General features: G+C 35.7%; 1 protein-coding gene across 4 annotated transcripts in view; it reads left to right on the forward strand.

The window, feature by feature from the left end:
• Positions 1–17,920, forward strand: part of ADGRB3 (adhesion G protein-coupled receptor B3) — a 731,624-nt gene that overhangs the window by 312,357 nt on the left and 401,347 nt on the right. For all 4 annotated transcript variants that reach the window (XM_086707169.1, XM_086707168.1, XM_086707167.1 and 1 more), the window contains 2 exons: positions 11,343–11,507; positions 11,950–12,114. In XM_086707169.1, coding sequence (XP_086563295.1) covers positions 11,343–11,507; positions 11,950–12,114 — 330 coding nt within the window. The remainder of the gene's footprint in view (positions 1–11,342; positions 11,508–11,949; positions 12,115–17,920) is intronic.

Here is a 17,920-nt window from a genome sequence, read left to right on the forward strand (position 1 = left end):
AGAGATAGACATGAGTAGCAAATGGCAAAGGCTAAGAAGAATGGCAAAGACCAATATAAATATTCATCTTTTCTTTGGGAGACTTCTTCATTGGGCCATTCAGCATGTGAGCAACATAGCTGGGATCCCGTTAATGTGCTCCAAACATATTATCTATCTCACATTCAGTCCCATTTGTACTTTCAGTTCCCCAAGGTATTATCCTATGTCATGAAGCAATGATTTAGTTCCTCTGGAAATTTTAAGTATCTAAAACATCTTGAACTGTGAAAAGCCACCCAAAATATAGATATGCAAGTCCTTTAACAAGCTTACTTGTTCCCTTTGACTTCAGAGAAGACGTCTAGATTCCTATATCACAATATACATTTAAAGATATAGTCGTTATATTTACTCCTAGAATTTTATGAATTCTGTGAATTAATATAACTTATATAATTCAATATTCATGTAATTATGAATATAGGGGAGTCAAAATTATGATTCCTTATCTGCAAATCACCCCCAGAAAAAATACTTATGAAATGTTACGTTCTGTTATTTCTGTGTCTCTATAAACATACAGACAAGCATGTGGACACATACAAATATATTTATGTACTGTTTTTTTTTTTCCTGAAGATTTGGGCCAGCTTATACAAATTTTAGGTATTTTTTTTAACTGCTAAGCTATGACATTTACAGAAAGTCAATTATAGTTCATTGTAAATTGTCCATGGAATGTGAAAAAATAGGTAATGTGGGGAAATGAAAATGAATAGTTAACTATAGATTCTTTTTTAATATATTAGTTTTTATTACATCTTTTACCTCAGCTAATCCCAGAGGTATAAAGAAAAAAGACACTGATCAGTTAAAATGTTATTAACTATGTTTCTTGTAGTCTACTTTCCATGAGCTTTTCTAGGAGTAAAATGTTTGGGGGTCAGTAGATAGGGATGCTAAGTTGTGAGAATTCAGATAAGAAAACTCATATTATTCTAAGTTGATACAGTTGTTGCTTCATCATTGAGTAGTAAACAAGTGTTTTCAAGCTAGTTGTGTTTTAGCAGCATCACTCTGTCATTGGAATCACTTTAGGGCCATTAAAATTAGGTCTTTCTTTTGTGAAGGTCTTTAAATTTTGGAAGGTATGTTTGTATTATTTGTACATCTGGCCTAGCTCATATTCTCTTATACATGAGCATTATGGATCCATATTGGGTACTTAATAAATTTATTATGTGTTGTTTCTGATTCCTATTATTTCCATTCTTAAACTTAGTTATATCTTAAAAGATGTAAAACTCATACCATGTTGTATCCAGTTTCCCTACTATTTCAAAGGGAATTCTAATGGCTATTATTTAAAAAAAGATTTTATACTTTACTGAACATTTTGACATTATGTCTTTGAAATATGTAGGATTTATTTGGTGCAAAAATTTGGAATTCTCCTTAGAACTGTCTTATAGCTAAACTCAGGTGCCTTCATTATATATAAAAGCATCATCATGTGTCAACAAGATGCAAGACACTACTGAGAAGAAGAATCTCGAGAAATTTGCAATCTCTTCAGAGGATACAGACATAAGCATTTGAAAGTTGAATGCAGTTCTGAAAAACACATAAATACTCAACCTCAATGAAAGGTGATAATTTGAGAACTCAGTGATTTCAAACTATATTTCTAGGAGCCATCCAACCTGAGATCCTAGAGACCATCTTAAGGTATAAGGCTGTGATAGGTCGTGTATCAGTAATGAAGAAAGTGAGCCAAGACCGAACCTTGGTTCCCCTTGGCTAGGCCAATTGTCAGGTGAAGACCAGAAGAGAACAGAAGAAACAATTGAAACAACAAATTGGGTCTCCACTCACCACCTTTCCAAGAACTGACCATGTGTCTTAGGGTAATGGGCAGTGATATTTTAGTGTTGGATCATGTCATATCAGCATTCCAGCATCATGTTTTTAAGAAATACATATAACCACTATAATGAAGTGGATACTATGATGTGTGTTGATCACATCAAATAATGAATTATGTTTTACTTTGCAAATTTTTTATATCAGCTTGAAAGGAGATGATATCCTATTTTCACCAGGTACTTTCCTTAGTCAATGTCCACCTTTCTCTCACTTCTTTTGAGGTGAGGGAAAGCTGTCTGCCTGGAATTCATATAGGGAGAGAAGAAAGAAAGGAAAAGGTAGATATGATATATCCTAGTGTGAGTTATCAGTTACTAATTTGTGTACCATGTCTAAGAACAGATACTGGTGGTGGAGGGAGGTGGGCAAGAGGCATAGAGCAACAAAAGGGATTCACTGACTCATTCATTGGCTATAAAATAATGTGACCCCTTTTCCCTCCTTTTCTCATCTATTCTAATAATTAAATGTGATCTATGGAAGGGTGTGTGTATGTATGTGTATGTGTGTCTTTTGGTCTATTTTTCTTATCTCATAAAACTTAGAACTTCTGGCAATCTAACCCATGTTTTTTTTTTTTTTCTTTTCTCTGAATTTTCATTGCAATCCCTAATTGAGCATCAAATTCAGTATAGTACTAATTAGTGTATACAAGGAAATTTGTTTTCATTGCCTATTTATCTCTTTGTGAAACTTTGTACCAGCCATATCTAATACATTTCTATTGAATGGATTTTCTTGATATAGACATATCCAAATTTTTAGTTCTCATCCCCCCTAAAAATTATACGGTATCTTCTGGGTCTATTTAATAATACATAGATGTAGTGTAGTGGAACTTGGACTTTCACAAGAGAACACATATTTAAATTTAGGTATCACCTTTTAATATCTGTGTTACTCCCCCGATTATTAGTCTCTTCTTCTATAAGACAGGAACAATAGTATACCCACTTCACAAGACTGTAAGAGGACCTTGTGTGATGCTGTAAAGGAACCAACTTGGTAGACAGCAGATGGTGTACAAGTATCAGTTATTATTCTGTCAGTGCCCTATATATAGTCAAAGTCCATTTGTATGACACTTGTACTTGAACAAGTTTAATTTGTTACTCTTGGTACTAAGGAAAAATTAATATAGGGAACTGTGGACATCTCAGGAGGAGTTAGAAAGACTTACTAAGAGTTTGGGCTTGTTTGGGATGATTTCAAGGAAGGTTTTAGGAAGTGGGACTTTGCTCTGGATTTAAAACTGTCAGGAATGGGGGAGAATTCTATTATTAGGTACCTTAATAAATAATCCAGGAGGAGGGAAAACTTGCTGTAATTGGTGAAGTGGTAGTCAGTCATATTAGCTGAGAGAAGAGAATGTCTAGAACTTTGTGGGTTGCACTGTGACCATGTTTCATTTTATCTCACTTTATCACAGTCTCAGAATGACCTTGTCTACTGTTAATGTTCTTTGTACTGGTTTTAGATTCACAGACTTGCTATGAGCACCAAGAAAGCTGCTAACAGCACTGAGTCTAGCTATAAGTGTCAGACCAGTTCCTGGATATCACCTTGATGGTGATTCCTCCTCTAGTGTGATTTAATCACTTTACATGCTTCTGTTTTTAATGTTTTTGATTTTTTATTATTATTCAAATGGAGAAAGATAAGTGTTAGACTTGATGGAATGTTCACCTTTCTTAGGTAGGCTCTCCACTAAAATTATATAGATGTGTGTACCCAAAATAAAATTAGAACCTTCTCCAAAGTTAAGTTTTTTATGGAAAAATAAAATCTTAAATTCTTAGTCCAAAGCCTCAAGGTTAATAGTGATTTTCTTTATACTATGTTACTTTGGAGTAATAGTTAAAATATTTCCCTCTGTCAGTAGTTGAAGATGTCAAGTCTGGTCTTCTTTGTTTCAGTTGTGACAATTCTCATTCTGATATAATTTGTATAGTAAAGTGCAAATAATAAAGAGAATGGGGATAATAATTGAGTGATAGATTGAAGACTAAAAGAAATGAAAGAATTATTGACAAATTAGTTTTCATTTATAGGCTGAAATATATATAAGTACGTATGAATTAAATGATTCAGTGGCAACCACAGTGGTCTGGAATTCATAAGACATGGATTAAGATTCAGTCCCAATCTTTAATTATAAGTATTTACCTAAGCAATGTATTCATCTTCTCTGTCTCTCAATTTTCTCATTTGTAAAATGGAGCCAGCATTCATTATTCTGCTATATTAGAGGATTGTTAAATGATTAAAATTAGGTGACAGAATCTTGAAAAGTATAAAACAATATAAAGTGGAGGATATGTATCATGATTTTTATGATAATATTACTTTAAAAGTAAAGGATTTGGGGGCGCCTGGGTGGCGCAGTCGGTTAGGCGTCCGACTTCAGCCAGGTCACGATCTCGCGGTCCGTGAGTTCGAGCCCCGCGTCGGGCTCTGGGCTGATGGCTCGGAGCCTGGAACCTGTTTCCGATTCTGTGTCTCCCTCTCTCTCTGCCCCTCCCCCGTTCATGCTCTGTCTCTCTCTGTCCCAAAAATAAATAAACGTTGAAAAAAAAAAAAATTAAAAGTAAAGGATTTAGAAGAAATGGGTGAAATAAATTCAGAACATTATGATAGTTTTTGTTTCTTATGGACAGCCTTAATCATAGACTCAAAGAGATTTATAGAGGAGGACTTTACATTTTCCCTTCTACCCTTCAAGGTTTTCCAGCTGGTTTAAGAATTAAAAACTCAAAGTTTTATTACATGTACACAGAGGCCCAATAATGAAATCGAGTCCTAAAGAAATGACCAAGGCAGGAAGTTTCTATACTTCTTAGGCAGAGACAATAAATCTGTGAGGAATTGACAGGACAAAGAAAATTTAAGTTTGGGAGCTTCAGTCAATAAGGAATTCTAAATAGAATTTGGGCTGGGGTAGTAAATTAGAAAAAAAGTAACAAAGAATTATTTATCTAGCCTTCTAGGCTCTAAACTCCCTATTTCTGGTAGTAAGGAATGTCTCTTGACCTCCTAGTATAGAGAGGATACCTCTCACATGGGAGATTTACTTTATGCTTTCTGGAGACAAGGGGAGGGGCATAGTATTCTTTTTTTAAGTAACTTTTATTTAAAATAATCAACATACCAAAGTGGCATATTTTGGGGTGACCTGACCTTGGCCCATACAGATTACTTCTGCCTGGTTTGTACTAGGGAGAAGTACATGTATAAGGGCTCAAGCCAGTCTGTGGGGCTGGGCTGTGTCACACTGGTTGGTCAGTCCTGCATTTAAGAAATGCATTCCTGTGAATCCAGAACCTCCCAGAGAGATCCTGTCAGGTTGTATTTTTCAGATATATTCATAGTCTTTTGCAAACCGTAAGAAGAATGAAAGAATCACCCAAGGATAAGTCCTCAGGAACACAGCTAGACCCAAGTATGTGTGTTATCTAGAGCAAGAGGCTTCAGTATCCTGTTGACCTAAAGTTTGATTCCTCAGCATCTATGAATCTATGAGAGGGTCATCTGCCCACAGTCCCTCTGCAGGGAATCCTTTCAGTGAGGCCAATCAGTGGGAAGATGCTTAACATTTGTCTGACCTTGGTTCAAAAGTCCCTGGTTGTTTCTGCATGAGAATGTTATAATTTGTAGTTCAAATGCTATCTCATTAACCTGTTTTTTAATTAATTTACATTTTTGTCTTCTTAACCTTCTAGTCTGTTGTATGGCTGTTGTATTCATTTTGTGTCATTTCAAATTTTTAGCATTACTGTAGTGATCTTTCAGTATTAGCTTATGAGACTGTTAAAAATTGTGTCTTTATTAACCTGGCTTGCCTTCTTTTGCTATTTAATTTTTTTCTCATGTAAACTTTCTCTTAACTTACTTCCCAACTATTTGTTTATTCTTGTTGACCTTACCATGATAACTTGCTTCTATTTTTAATTTTAATTTTTTAAATGATACTTCATTTTTTTTCCCTTTTTGTGATTTATTTGAAAATAGCAAATGGGAACCAAGTTTATGCTCTCTAGCATATGCCCAAAGCAAGAGGTTGGCTTGTGACATTTCAGTCTTATACACTCCAGGGGTCTTTCCAGTTCCCTAGGTAACTCCCAACTCAATAAAAATTGGAGTTTTCCAAATTTACCATTACTAAATCTTATACCACAAGGTAGAATTCTTCTCCCCAAATATAGATAGCTTCATTAATCAGCAATAATCAACCCCAAACAGTTGCCAAAATGATAGTTTTATTATCCAAAATAGTCATGACTTTATCTTGTGGTTATTGTTCTCCAACCTATTGTAATTGTCAGCAGTTATTGATAAGGATGTGAAAATATAGTGAAACACGGTATTTTCATTAAAATGTATCACAGAATTTAATTTGGCCTCTGTATGTGGGAAACAGGATTTTCTTCCAGGTGAACACAATAGCAACTCTCTGTATATGGCAGGAGGAAGTTCATATAACAAAGTAAACCCCAGGAATCTAGCAATTTAGACTTTGCAATTTTAATTATTCTGGGTCCAGAAAATCTAGTAATGTATCACATTGCTGAAGCGAAACTTTAACTGTCCCCAGGGTGACATTGTTGTATAAGGAAGCACACTGCATGATGGTAAGACAGGCTGATCTCTCAGCACTCTCCCAGCTTCAAAACACAGCCTTATTATTCTCTATTCTTAGTCACCTTTGTAGGATAGCTCATAAAATAATAGGCAATTGGAGTTTCTAAATTGAAAAATAACACTACAAAAAAATGAACTGCAAATGCTTATGATGGAAATGAAGAGAAATGGAAAAAGCCTAAGAAGGTGTTCTTAACTTAGCTACATATTATAGAAGAAATTACGTAATTTAATGCAATATTTACCAAACAGTGTTCCAAAAAAAGAAAAGAGAGGAGGGATGATTACATTTCAAGTACTTTTGGGAGGCCTAATTTTAAACAGAGTTAATGTGATATAGGACCCCCTGCATTATGACTATAATGGTATCAGAAATTCAACATATTCAAAATAGACATTTTGATATCAGGGCTATATACCCCCTGATGTGTTTGAATCCTAGTCTAATACAGTTCAGCATAAGGGTCCACCATTTACCTGTTTCAGTAAGCCAGAAATCTGAAAGTCGACCAGGATTCTCTGTTTTACTATGCTCCACTGCCAACCTATCAGCTGTACATCTAGACAGCACCACAAGTTCATCCACTTCTTTCTGTCTTGACTGATGGCACTATAATCTAAGCTACTGTCACCTCTGTCTGGGCTACAGCATAGTCCCCTACTATCTCACAAGACTGAAGCTTGCCCTGTACAATCCATTATCATCACAACTCCAAAATTAAATATTAAGGTATAAATTACATCACATCATTTCTCTACTTTCAAATCCTCTCATGGCTTCTGATATGACCTGGTCACAAGGACTGGAGGGCCCCGTGGATTTGGCTTCTGCACACTGTTGAGCCCATCTCCTGCCACTCCCCCCCCTTTTTGTGATCCCCAGAAGCCCCTGCCTTTTCTCTTTTCTGGAATACACAAAATTTTCTTGGCCTCAGGACTTTGTACCTGTGTAAAGATTTTCACAGATCTTCACATTTCCGGCTGCTGTTAATGACTCAGGACTCAGCTCTAATATGTGAGTGTTTTGTTTTGTTTTGTTTTGTTTTTCTGAGAGGCATGGCTGAGCATACCCTAACATGTTGTCCTCTTTCATCACATTGTCTTTATGACACTTCTGGCTAAAACTCTCTTGTTCATTCATTTATTTACTTGTTTATCATCTGTCTTCACTCCCCTCTCAGACTATATGTTCCATGAGAAGACAGCTTGGTGGGTCTTTGTCACTACAGTTTTCCCAGAGTCTAGCAGTGTCACAGTGTACTTTCTTTGTTCCTTTACCTATGAGTGAATTAGAGGACTCCAGGAAGAGGTTTGGAGTGTTTACATTTTCTCTAATTATTGAGACCTCTTTTCTGACCGAATAAGATGTTAATCATCGTTCAGTAGGAACACAATTTTAGAAAGAAACTTTGAAGTATTTTCAAGTTTGTGGATTTGCAGTGCTTCTGGAGTGTATCTCTTAAAAATACTGGAAGTCTGTGGTATACAGGGGCAGGTGGGTGGTGGGGAAAAGGGCTGGTTTTCTCTGCTGCCTCCATACTCACCCAAGTGGAAAGGAAACCTGAATGTAGGGATGAAAGATTCCCAGTAAAGCATCCGATAAAAACAAAAAAGGCAGCCACTTCATTTCTTGTAGTACTTAGATAAGTGGTTATAAAAATAAATATAAAATAGATCATATGGTGAATGGTTTTTATTTTTAAATATCTTGACATTTATACCTAAAATATAATACATATGTCCTTCTTAGAAATGGCTAAATGTCAGGGCGCCTGGGTGGCTCAGTCAGTTGGGCGGTCGACTTCGGCTCAGGTCATGATCTTCCTGTCCGTGAGTTCGAGCCCTGTGTCGGGCTCTGTGCTGACAGCTCAGAGCCTGGAGTCTGTTTCAGGTTTTGTGTCTTGCTCTCTCTGACCCTCCCCCATTCATGCTCTGTCTCTCTCTCTCTGTCTCAAAAAATAAATAAATAAACGTTAAAAAAAATTTTTAAAAATGGCTAAATGTCTAACACAAAACTCTTAATTTCCACCTCTCAAAATCCTCAACTTTTTCCCAATTTGGTAAAATAACTCTACCATTTCCTGAAAGGTCTTGAGTCTGATGTCCCTAAAAAGAACACAATTAAATGATTTTTTTTTAATTTAAGGGTATCAAACTGAAAAAAAAAAATTAAAGCAATGTCCCACACTTGGCACTAAAAGAAATTCTTTCATGTGTATGTCTGTTGTCTAATGCTTTAAACTAAATTGACGTATCTCTCTGGTTCTAACTTCTCAATTTTCCATTTTCCCAATAAATTTGACTTAACATTCCAAAGGAATATTGGGTTTTCCTCTTTTTTCTCAGTCACTTTCTCAAATCAGGTCTTTCATAATGGTGCAGATAATGTTCAGTAAAAGGAACTAGTTTTCAGTGTGCAAACATCCACTTGATATGACTTCAGTTTCATTGCTATTTCTTTTCTGTAACTAACTTTATGAGCAAACCTGTACCTATCTAAAATATATGTTTTGTTGATGTGTTTGGTTGTGTTGAACCTCAAAAAGTCCCTCAAAAGTTTAAATTTTTTTTTTCAACGTTTATTTATTTTTGGGACAGAGAGAGACAGAGCATGAACGGGGGAGGGGCAGAGAGAGAGGGAGACACAGAATCGGAAACAGGCTCCAGGCTCTGAGCCATCCGCCCAGAGCCTGACGCGGGGCTCGAACTCACGGACCGCGAGATCGTGCCCTGGTTGAAGTCGGACGCTTAACCGACTGCGCCACCCAGGCGCCCCAAGTCCCTCAAAAGTTTAATGTTAACCCATTCTTGAACTTCAACCAAAACAGAATGTGTACATTGGCAGAAAGGACTGAATGACTAATACTACAAATGTATGAATTTAAAATGTTTTTATTTACTTACTTACTTACTTACTTACTTTATTTATTTATTTATTTATTTATTTACTAATGGTGGTGCAAAGTCTTCTTTTAGGAAAACCCTATTGAGCAAAACACTTCACAAATATTCTCATTTTTCCTAATCTCAGCAAGGTCTTTTCTTATTTCTCACCGATAATACAACACCCTGCCAAATTATCTTCTCTCTGATTTCCACCTTTGATTTGCTCATACCTGACTCCACATCTTCTTAGCTGGAAAGACTTATCGTCTCTTCTTTGCCAGTGAGTCTGTAACTGTTACATTCATTTAAAAAATAAAGATAACTACAAGTTTACCTCAAACTAGAATTCTCAAGGACATCACATACTCCTTTATTCTAGTCACTCAGCTTTCAGTCAGGTTGAAATCCTCTAATTTGTCTTTGTTTATGTGTTGCTTTCTGAATATTGTCACAAATTTGAATACCTGTACATTCTTTTCCCAAAAGATGATAAGGTGCAGATACAAATCTTATTTTTGTAAACTCTTCTAGGAATGCCTAGTATAGTGAGAGCTCATAATGCAAGCTCAAGAGATACTATCTTTGAAAAGCAAACTTCTGAAGTGAGAAATGCACTCATCTTTAAAGCCAAAATAGAGAGGAAATGGGTAATTTATAACATTCCATTGATTCACTAGCCTTTTCTTTTTTTGTCTGGCAAATGGACTACATAGCCAGTAGGATTGTATCAGATACTTTTAATGAAGTGAAAGGCTAAAATTACATGAATGGGATGATTAAATTGGTATTTCATGATTTTTAATCTCACAAGGGGTTTATTAAGTACAGGTAGATACCTATTAAATAATCTTCTTTTTTAATAGCTACCTTCAAGGCCTGAAATTAGGTTGGCAATACTTACTCATATTCTGCCAGTCTTTTTTGTTTGTTTGGATGGGTGGATGAGTTTTCACCGCAGTATTATCTTATGTTGGAGTTTTGGATTTATGGTGAATTCTCTTTCACTGCAATGAAGCTAAGAACCATGGAATGATATGGAGAAAAAAGCAGACAGTCATATACCAGTGCATTTATAATACTTATATTCTAGTTTATGCATTCTAAATTGGATAAATATTTTTGCCTGATTCCTTTGCTCACTTGTATTTTATGGTCTATAGGATTATGCCTTTGTGGGTGCTGTCTCCTTTGTCTGAATTATCCACATCTCACCATATCAATCTAACATAATTATCCCTAAGTAGATGTGATAATTTACTTTATGTGCCATGTTAAGATGTTACTGCTTTTAACCTTTTATTTATGTATTCGTGTGCATAATGTGATTCTTCTACTAAATTACAAATTTTTTGAGGGTAGGATTCCTATTCTTTTATTTCCCTATTTCTCGTAACATCTGTCATGTTATTTCTCATTCTTTAAGGCTTGCCTGAAACTTCAGTTTGTCAAAGAAGACTCCTCAGGCCCTGCAAACTCTTACAGTGTCTTGAAATTATCCTTTGAGACAATGCTATATAATTAATTTATTTAGCTTTTAGTTAGTTGTTTCATTCCTTCTTTAAAACATGAGCTCTATGAGTTATTGGTCAGGATTTATTTTATTCACTGTTCTGTGTACTCATCTCCTAGCTCGAGATCTCTCATTGTTGAGTAATCAATAAATATTTTTGAAGCAATAGTGGCTCAAAAGAGAAACTGGATACATAGAAGGAAATAGAAATGAGAAAATAAGGTAATAATAGTTTGGGGGGGGGTAATAATAAAATCTAATGCCAATGCGACTTTCCATTATATTCACTTAGAGTTTCCTGGTTGAGATTCATCTCCAAGGTTAATTTTAATTTATACTTTCTGGACAGCTCTCTCTATTGGACCATCTCTTTACACTGTCTCTTTTTCTGCTTTGGCAGTCGATGGGCAGTGGCAAGAGTGGAGTTCATGGAGTCAGTGCTCAGTGACATGCTCGAATGGGACCCAGCAGAGAAGCCGGCAGTGTACTGCAGCAGCTCATGGGGGCTCTGAATGCAGAGGGCCATGGGCAGAAAGCAGAGAGTGCTATAACCCTGAGTGTACAGGTGAGGCCTATCACTACATTTAAAGAATGTCTGCCATTTATAAAATGTGGCAGGACCGTGCCAGACAATCATGGGACAATTAGATGATTCTGTATTTAGCTTTTAGCACTTGTACCAGAGCTAATCCTACTGTATGCCATACTCATGAAGCAACAAAATTCTGGAGATTCTTAGATTAAATATAAATTAAGTTGATGAAGTTTAGTACTGAACTTGTCCTTTTTACAAGTTTCAATGTCCATTTGAAGATTCTGACAAATTTATATAAACTTATGTTAATCACAGTGCTCTATATTTGACTAGCAAGCCAAATATTTGAATACAGCTTGTTTGTTGTGGTAGCTTAATAAAAAATGAACAGACAGTAATGGTCCTCAGATTTCAAAATTCTTAAAACAGTTTCAGTAGGCTACTGCCATTGACCATGATGCATTTCTTTCAGCCAATGGTCAGTGGAATCAGTGGGGTCATTGGAGCGGATGTTCCAAGTCCTGTGATGGCGGCTGGGAAAGGCGAATAAGGACTTGTCAGGGTGCAGCAATAACAGGACAGCAATGTGAAGGAACAGGTGAAGAAGTGAGAAGATGCAGTGAGCAACGATGTCCTGGTGAGAATGAACTGAGTTTATCCCAATGGAAATATTTTGTTACCTTAAAAAAAAGGATTAAAAATATTGTCATTAAGGGCAATAATTGCTCAATTGAAGGATTGCTAATGATAAGTGGCAGTTTACTTGTTTCTGTAATGTATGTATGAGGTTCCCTCTGTTTATGTGTCATAGACTGTTGCCTCCATGAGTTTTTTAATTATTTGCTGTAATATCACATTGAAAAATGTGATTATACAAAGGAAGCCCAATTGAACAATAACATGGCTAGACAGGATTTAAATTAGTTTGGGGTACTATATTTTTCACTATGTTCTTGAAGTATTTGTTGACTGAGAATACAAAACCAGTTGCCTTGGATTATTTATGATAGAAGTAGAAAGATATAAGTGTTAGATAGCTGAGTGAGAAAATAAAGAGATGATGTTTGAAATTCAGAAACTTTTAAATTTCTCTGTTAATCCATCCCCATGTAGGACTTTGGGCATCCCCATTAACTTGCCCTGGTTGTCCCATTTTCTGCTAGGAGGAATGCATTTTAAAATGAAAACATAAGGTCTTAATTAGTGGTGAAAGAATGGAAATGTTACTACATTAAAGGATTTTACAAATAAGGATAGAAAAAAATGAAAAGTCAACAATTGCCCAGATTACTGATCATATATTTTAATAGACCATTTTTACAACAAAGACTCCTTCCTAATTGTGCATACATTACATAAAATATTATTGACATACTGAGGACTCAATAAATAATTGAAAATTAGGATTTTAGAATGATACCATAGACAAAATTATTATAAACATACTAAAAAGATGATAGGGTGAAATTTTTAAGTTTCATAGCTGTATATAAAGGAAGTGCTGAAAACTTAAAAGAATTTGAAGACCCTATTAAAGGTACTTTCTGCTAGTAATGCCTTGTGGGCAAGCTAGCTTATCTCTCTGGCTATCTAGTTCCAATAGGTGTGGATAGTTCAGCTGTTTAAGGTTCCTTTTCAGTTCAGAAAGCAATGGATTTCCAAATGTGACTGCATCAGTTTGGGGAAAAAACAAACAAACAAGGCATTCTAAGAGATATCCATGAGTCAAAGCTTTGTTTTTCTCCATAGTTAGAATTCTAAAGACTTCTCACAGTTCAACACTAATACCAATAGAAACTGGGTTCTAAGAGTAACAATATGTCAGTAGGATTTTTTTAGAGCTTAGAAAAGATCTAAAATTATCTTTGTTAATTCTTAAGACCACCTGAATTCAGAATGATAAGTGATAACCACCAAGTAGAATTTTATTAGGGGTACCTATACAAGATTAGTAATGTGAAATTCCACCTGTGCTCCGTAAGAATTAAGAAACATTAAACAAAACACTTATTTGCCCAAAAAGAAATTTCATTAGAACAGTAAGACATGATTAAATAAGACCCTTTTAATATTTGAAGTTATCTAAACTATTGTGAATATGCCAAGGATCTTAACCGGCCATTTAAAACCATCTTTCATCTGCATATGTACAGTTAAAAATGTTGCTGCAATCACATTTACAAAGATTGCCACCTGCTGTTTGAAAAACATTTTACATATCTATTTACAAAAAAGATAGTATACCTTATACACTAGGTTTGTCTGCTGGCTTCATGATTTAAGGCAGGTTGAAAAATTATTATATAAAATTATAGTATTTTATATTTTATATATATGTGTGTATATGTGCACACACACGTATATGGTATTAACCTTAGCATTTTCATTTTACTCTTTTCAATAATGTAATTTGAAATCTCTTGAAATTACCTCCAAGTGTATAAATAATGTTTTCTTAAAGAATTTTTTTTTAATGTTTATTTGTTTTTGAGGGCAGAGAGGGGCAGAGAGAGAGAGAGAATATGCTGTCAGTGCAAAGTCTGACCTGTGGCTCAAACCCACGAACCATGTGATCGTGAAGTGAGCCGAGATCCCAGGTCAACTGACTGAGCCACCTAGGTGCCGCAATAATGTTTTCTAATTAAAATGAAGTATTGAAATCAGCTAACTAATTCACAACTTAGTGGTTATACAGGGGTAAAATAAATGAATATATGAGCCAGGCTTTTGAAAATATCTTAAACTGGTACCTTTATACAATTCAGAGTTATGCCTCAAAAATTATATATGACTATTAATTTCAAATATACCTCTGCATCTGTATAGAGTGTTTTTATCAAAATAAAGGAAGATTTCCTTTCTATTTATCCTTTGTCTGTTCTACGTGCAATCCCCTCATTCCCACGTTATTTTGTCAAGAGAGCAGGATTGTAAATAAATAAGTTTTCCATAGTGGATTTGATTTCTATATTGGCATTCCAACTCTGCACAATCGCTTCCCTATGGTCAATATACATTATTTTTTTGTCCAGCATACTGGACTCTAAGAGTAATGATCTGTTAGCAGGGTTTTTTAGAGCTTAAAAAAAATCTAAAGTTAGTTTTGTTAATTCTTGAGGCCATATGAATTCAAAATGATAAGAAGCACTCCTGATTTCCACCATTATATTGCTCCAAAATTAAATATTAACAATATAAATTGAGAAAACTTTCATATTTTCTCAACAGTTACTAAGGCATTTTTTTTCTTTTTGTCAATGACAAAGCCTTAACAAATGTTTCTTGTAAAACAATGTGTTTTTTTCTACTATTATTTTTCCTACTGTTTATCTTTAATTTTCTTCAGATTGCTGGAAATTACTAGTATTCATTTTTATGCTTCAGTTAATTTGGATGCAAAACAAATTAATCAAGTTTGCCAAGAGACCCTCTGTTGTCAGGAAGTAGAAGTATAATGTACGCACATCTTTGTCTGGATAATTAATGAAAATAATGATTAATCATCTGGATTTAATCAAAAGCTGTTATGATATCTACTAAAAATGGAAAATGAAAAATATTTTCGTATTTCATATTTCTCATCAAAGAGAATACGATTTTTTTTTACTAGTAAATACATAAAATACACGTATTAAAAAAAGCATCACGGGGCACCTGGGTGGCTCAGTCGGTTAAGCATCCGACTTGGCTTAGGTCATGATCTCATGGTTCGTGAGTTCGAGCCCCGTGTCAGGCTCTGTGCTGACAGCTCAGAACCTGTAACCTGCTTTGGATTCTGTGTCTCCTTCTCTCTCTGCCCCTTCCCCCCCACGCTCTCTCTCTCTCTCTCTCTCAAAAATAAATAAACATTAAAAAAATTAAAAAGAGCATCATTACCAAAAATAAGATGTTTTTGTCTTCATAAGGAAAGAGACTTAGAGGGATGAAAAAATTACATATGTATATTTTAAATATTGTTAGCTGAGGAATAGAGTAGCTACAGAGTGACAATTAAGTTGGTTAATTTTTAAATTGGTCCAATTCACCAACTAGTGATTTCATTGATCTTAATCTCATTGTACATCCCCAGACTTTGAGGGTTAAAACAGTTGAAAGGTAATAGCTTCTCTGATTTTTTATTGCTACAATATGAAAACTATTTTTAGCTTTTGTGTTTTTCCCCAATATTTCCGATATTTCTGGTTAATATCATTCCGAAGGCAGATGTTACTGATGTTACTGGTGGATTGGCCTATGTAAACTTTCAGGCTTCCTGGGGACCTCCTTGCTCCGTTCCCAGGGGAGGGGATGGCTATTTCTAGGTCCAGTTCTTAGATCTATTATTCTTTAGTCATTAAGGGTAATGCTAGTTGGGATCTACCATTCACAGGTAGAAGTTATACTTTATTTGTCCATAAAATGCTCTTTTTTGGAGTTACCAGTGTTTTGTCTGCAAGTGATGAGTGAAGCCCATAGGTTGAATGTGCTGAGAAAAACTTGGGAAATATGTACACAGTACATTTATGTACTGTGGTCTAATAACTTAGATCAGAGATGTAGCAATTATTGTGATATTTAACTCTAAGTATTCATACCAAAGGAAGTCAGCAGTAATGTTTGTAATCCCAAACTTGTATTGAACATTGTAATGCATTCGTATTAGAATTTATGCCCCCACCTGGTTGGCTCAGTCCTTTGAACATCCGACTTCGGCTAAGGTCATGATCTCGCAGTCTGTGAGTTGGAGCCCTGCGTTGGGCTCTGTGCTAACAGCTCAGAGCCTGGAGCCTGCTTTGGATTCTGTGTCTCCCTCTCTCTCTGTCCCTCCCCCGCTCATGCTCTGTCTCTCTCTCTCTCTCTCTCTGTCAAAAATAAACATTAAAAAAAATTTATGCCCTGTAATACCGTAACTATAAGCCCCCTCCCCACTTAGGAGAAATGCCATTGTGCAAACGACTGTTCCTTATCTTTGTAACATTGCTGTCCAATGGGATTATGTCTTCTCTAGAGACAAGAGAGACTTTCATTTGCTTTCTAAGTGATTTTCTTTTAATTCAGCTTTGGTGGGAAGAAGGAATCACAAAGTTTGCTTACTCTAAGCTTTCTGACTTCTTTGAGTGCCTTTCCTCATTATCCAGTCTTGTGTTTTCAAATTTTAGCAGATCTGAGTATCATCCAGAGAGCTTGTTAAAACACAGATTCCTGGGTCCCTGGGTAACTCAGTCAGTTAAGCAGCTGACTTTGGCTCAGGTCATGATCTCTCAGTTTCTGGGTTCAAGCCCCACATTGAGCTCTGTGCTGACAGCTCAGAGCCTGAAGCTTGCTTCAGATTCTTTGTCTCCTTCTCTTTATGCCCCTCCCCCACTCGTCTGTTTCTGTCTCTGTCTCAAAAATAAATAAACATTAAAAAGATAATACTAAAAACAAAACACAGTTTCCTAAGCCTAACTTCCAGAGAATCAGATTCAGTAGGTATAATATGGGCCTGTGAATCTGCATTTCTAACAAAATCTCAAGTGATATCGATGATACTGCAGATTACCCTTTGCAGATTACCCAAACACTGCCTGTAGCAAAAATAAGTAAATAATAAATAAATAAATAAATAAATAAATAAATAAATAAATATTAGATGATAAAATTACCATAAAGTGGAAAACAGTCCTCTGCCTCAGCTACACTGGTCAAAATTGAGATATCTCTTGAACAAGACTGTAGAATTTTATTTTGTTTATATCACTTCCTAAATGATGAGGGGATGGTTCCTGTAATCAATTAATACAGGCAATCCATTTAAAATCTCCCTAGCCAACTCATTCTTCAACCAAAATAAGATCTCTTTATAGTTGTCACTTAAAAAATAGGGCTATTAACTAATCACTGTGGACAAAAAAGGATGATTTAGTCATTTTTTGACTTTCAGTTCTCCAATTGCTATTGTTCCTGTTTCATGGAGAGCAGAAGAAACAACTTGATATAAAGTTGTTTGAACACATTTGCTATAAAGCTGTGCACTTCCAGGACACAGATCTGTAATGCTGCCATCCCAGCAGCTCTCTTCCTGTGCAGAAGTTCATTTTCTTTAATGTTTTTATTTTTTTTTACATTTATTTATTTTTGAGAAACAGAGTGAGACAAAGCATTAGTGGGGGAGGGGCAGAGAGAAAAGGAGACACAGAATCTAAAGCAGGCTCCAGGCTCTGAGCAAGCGGTCAGCACAGAGCCTGATGCGGGGCTTGAACCCACAAACTGAGATCATGACCTGAGCCGAAGTCAGACGCTCAACCGACTGAGCCACCCAGGTGCCCCAGGAGTTCATTTTCACTGCCTCTTATCCTTCAAGGTTATTAGCTACTACATAATATATGCACAGGTATATAGTATATATACTTGTGGGGGACAAGTATCAGAGAGCAGGACGAGGTCTTGGCTCACATTGACTTATTCTTTACTCAGTTCCAGTT

The sequence above is a fragment of the Puma concolor genome, chromosome B2, assembly GCF_028749965.1.
Source record: "Puma concolor isolate L17-30 chromosome B2, mPumCon1.1.hap2, whole genome shotgun sequence".
Classification (NCBI taxonomy): Eukaryota; Metazoa; Chordata; class Mammalia; order Carnivora; family Felidae; genus Puma; species Puma concolor.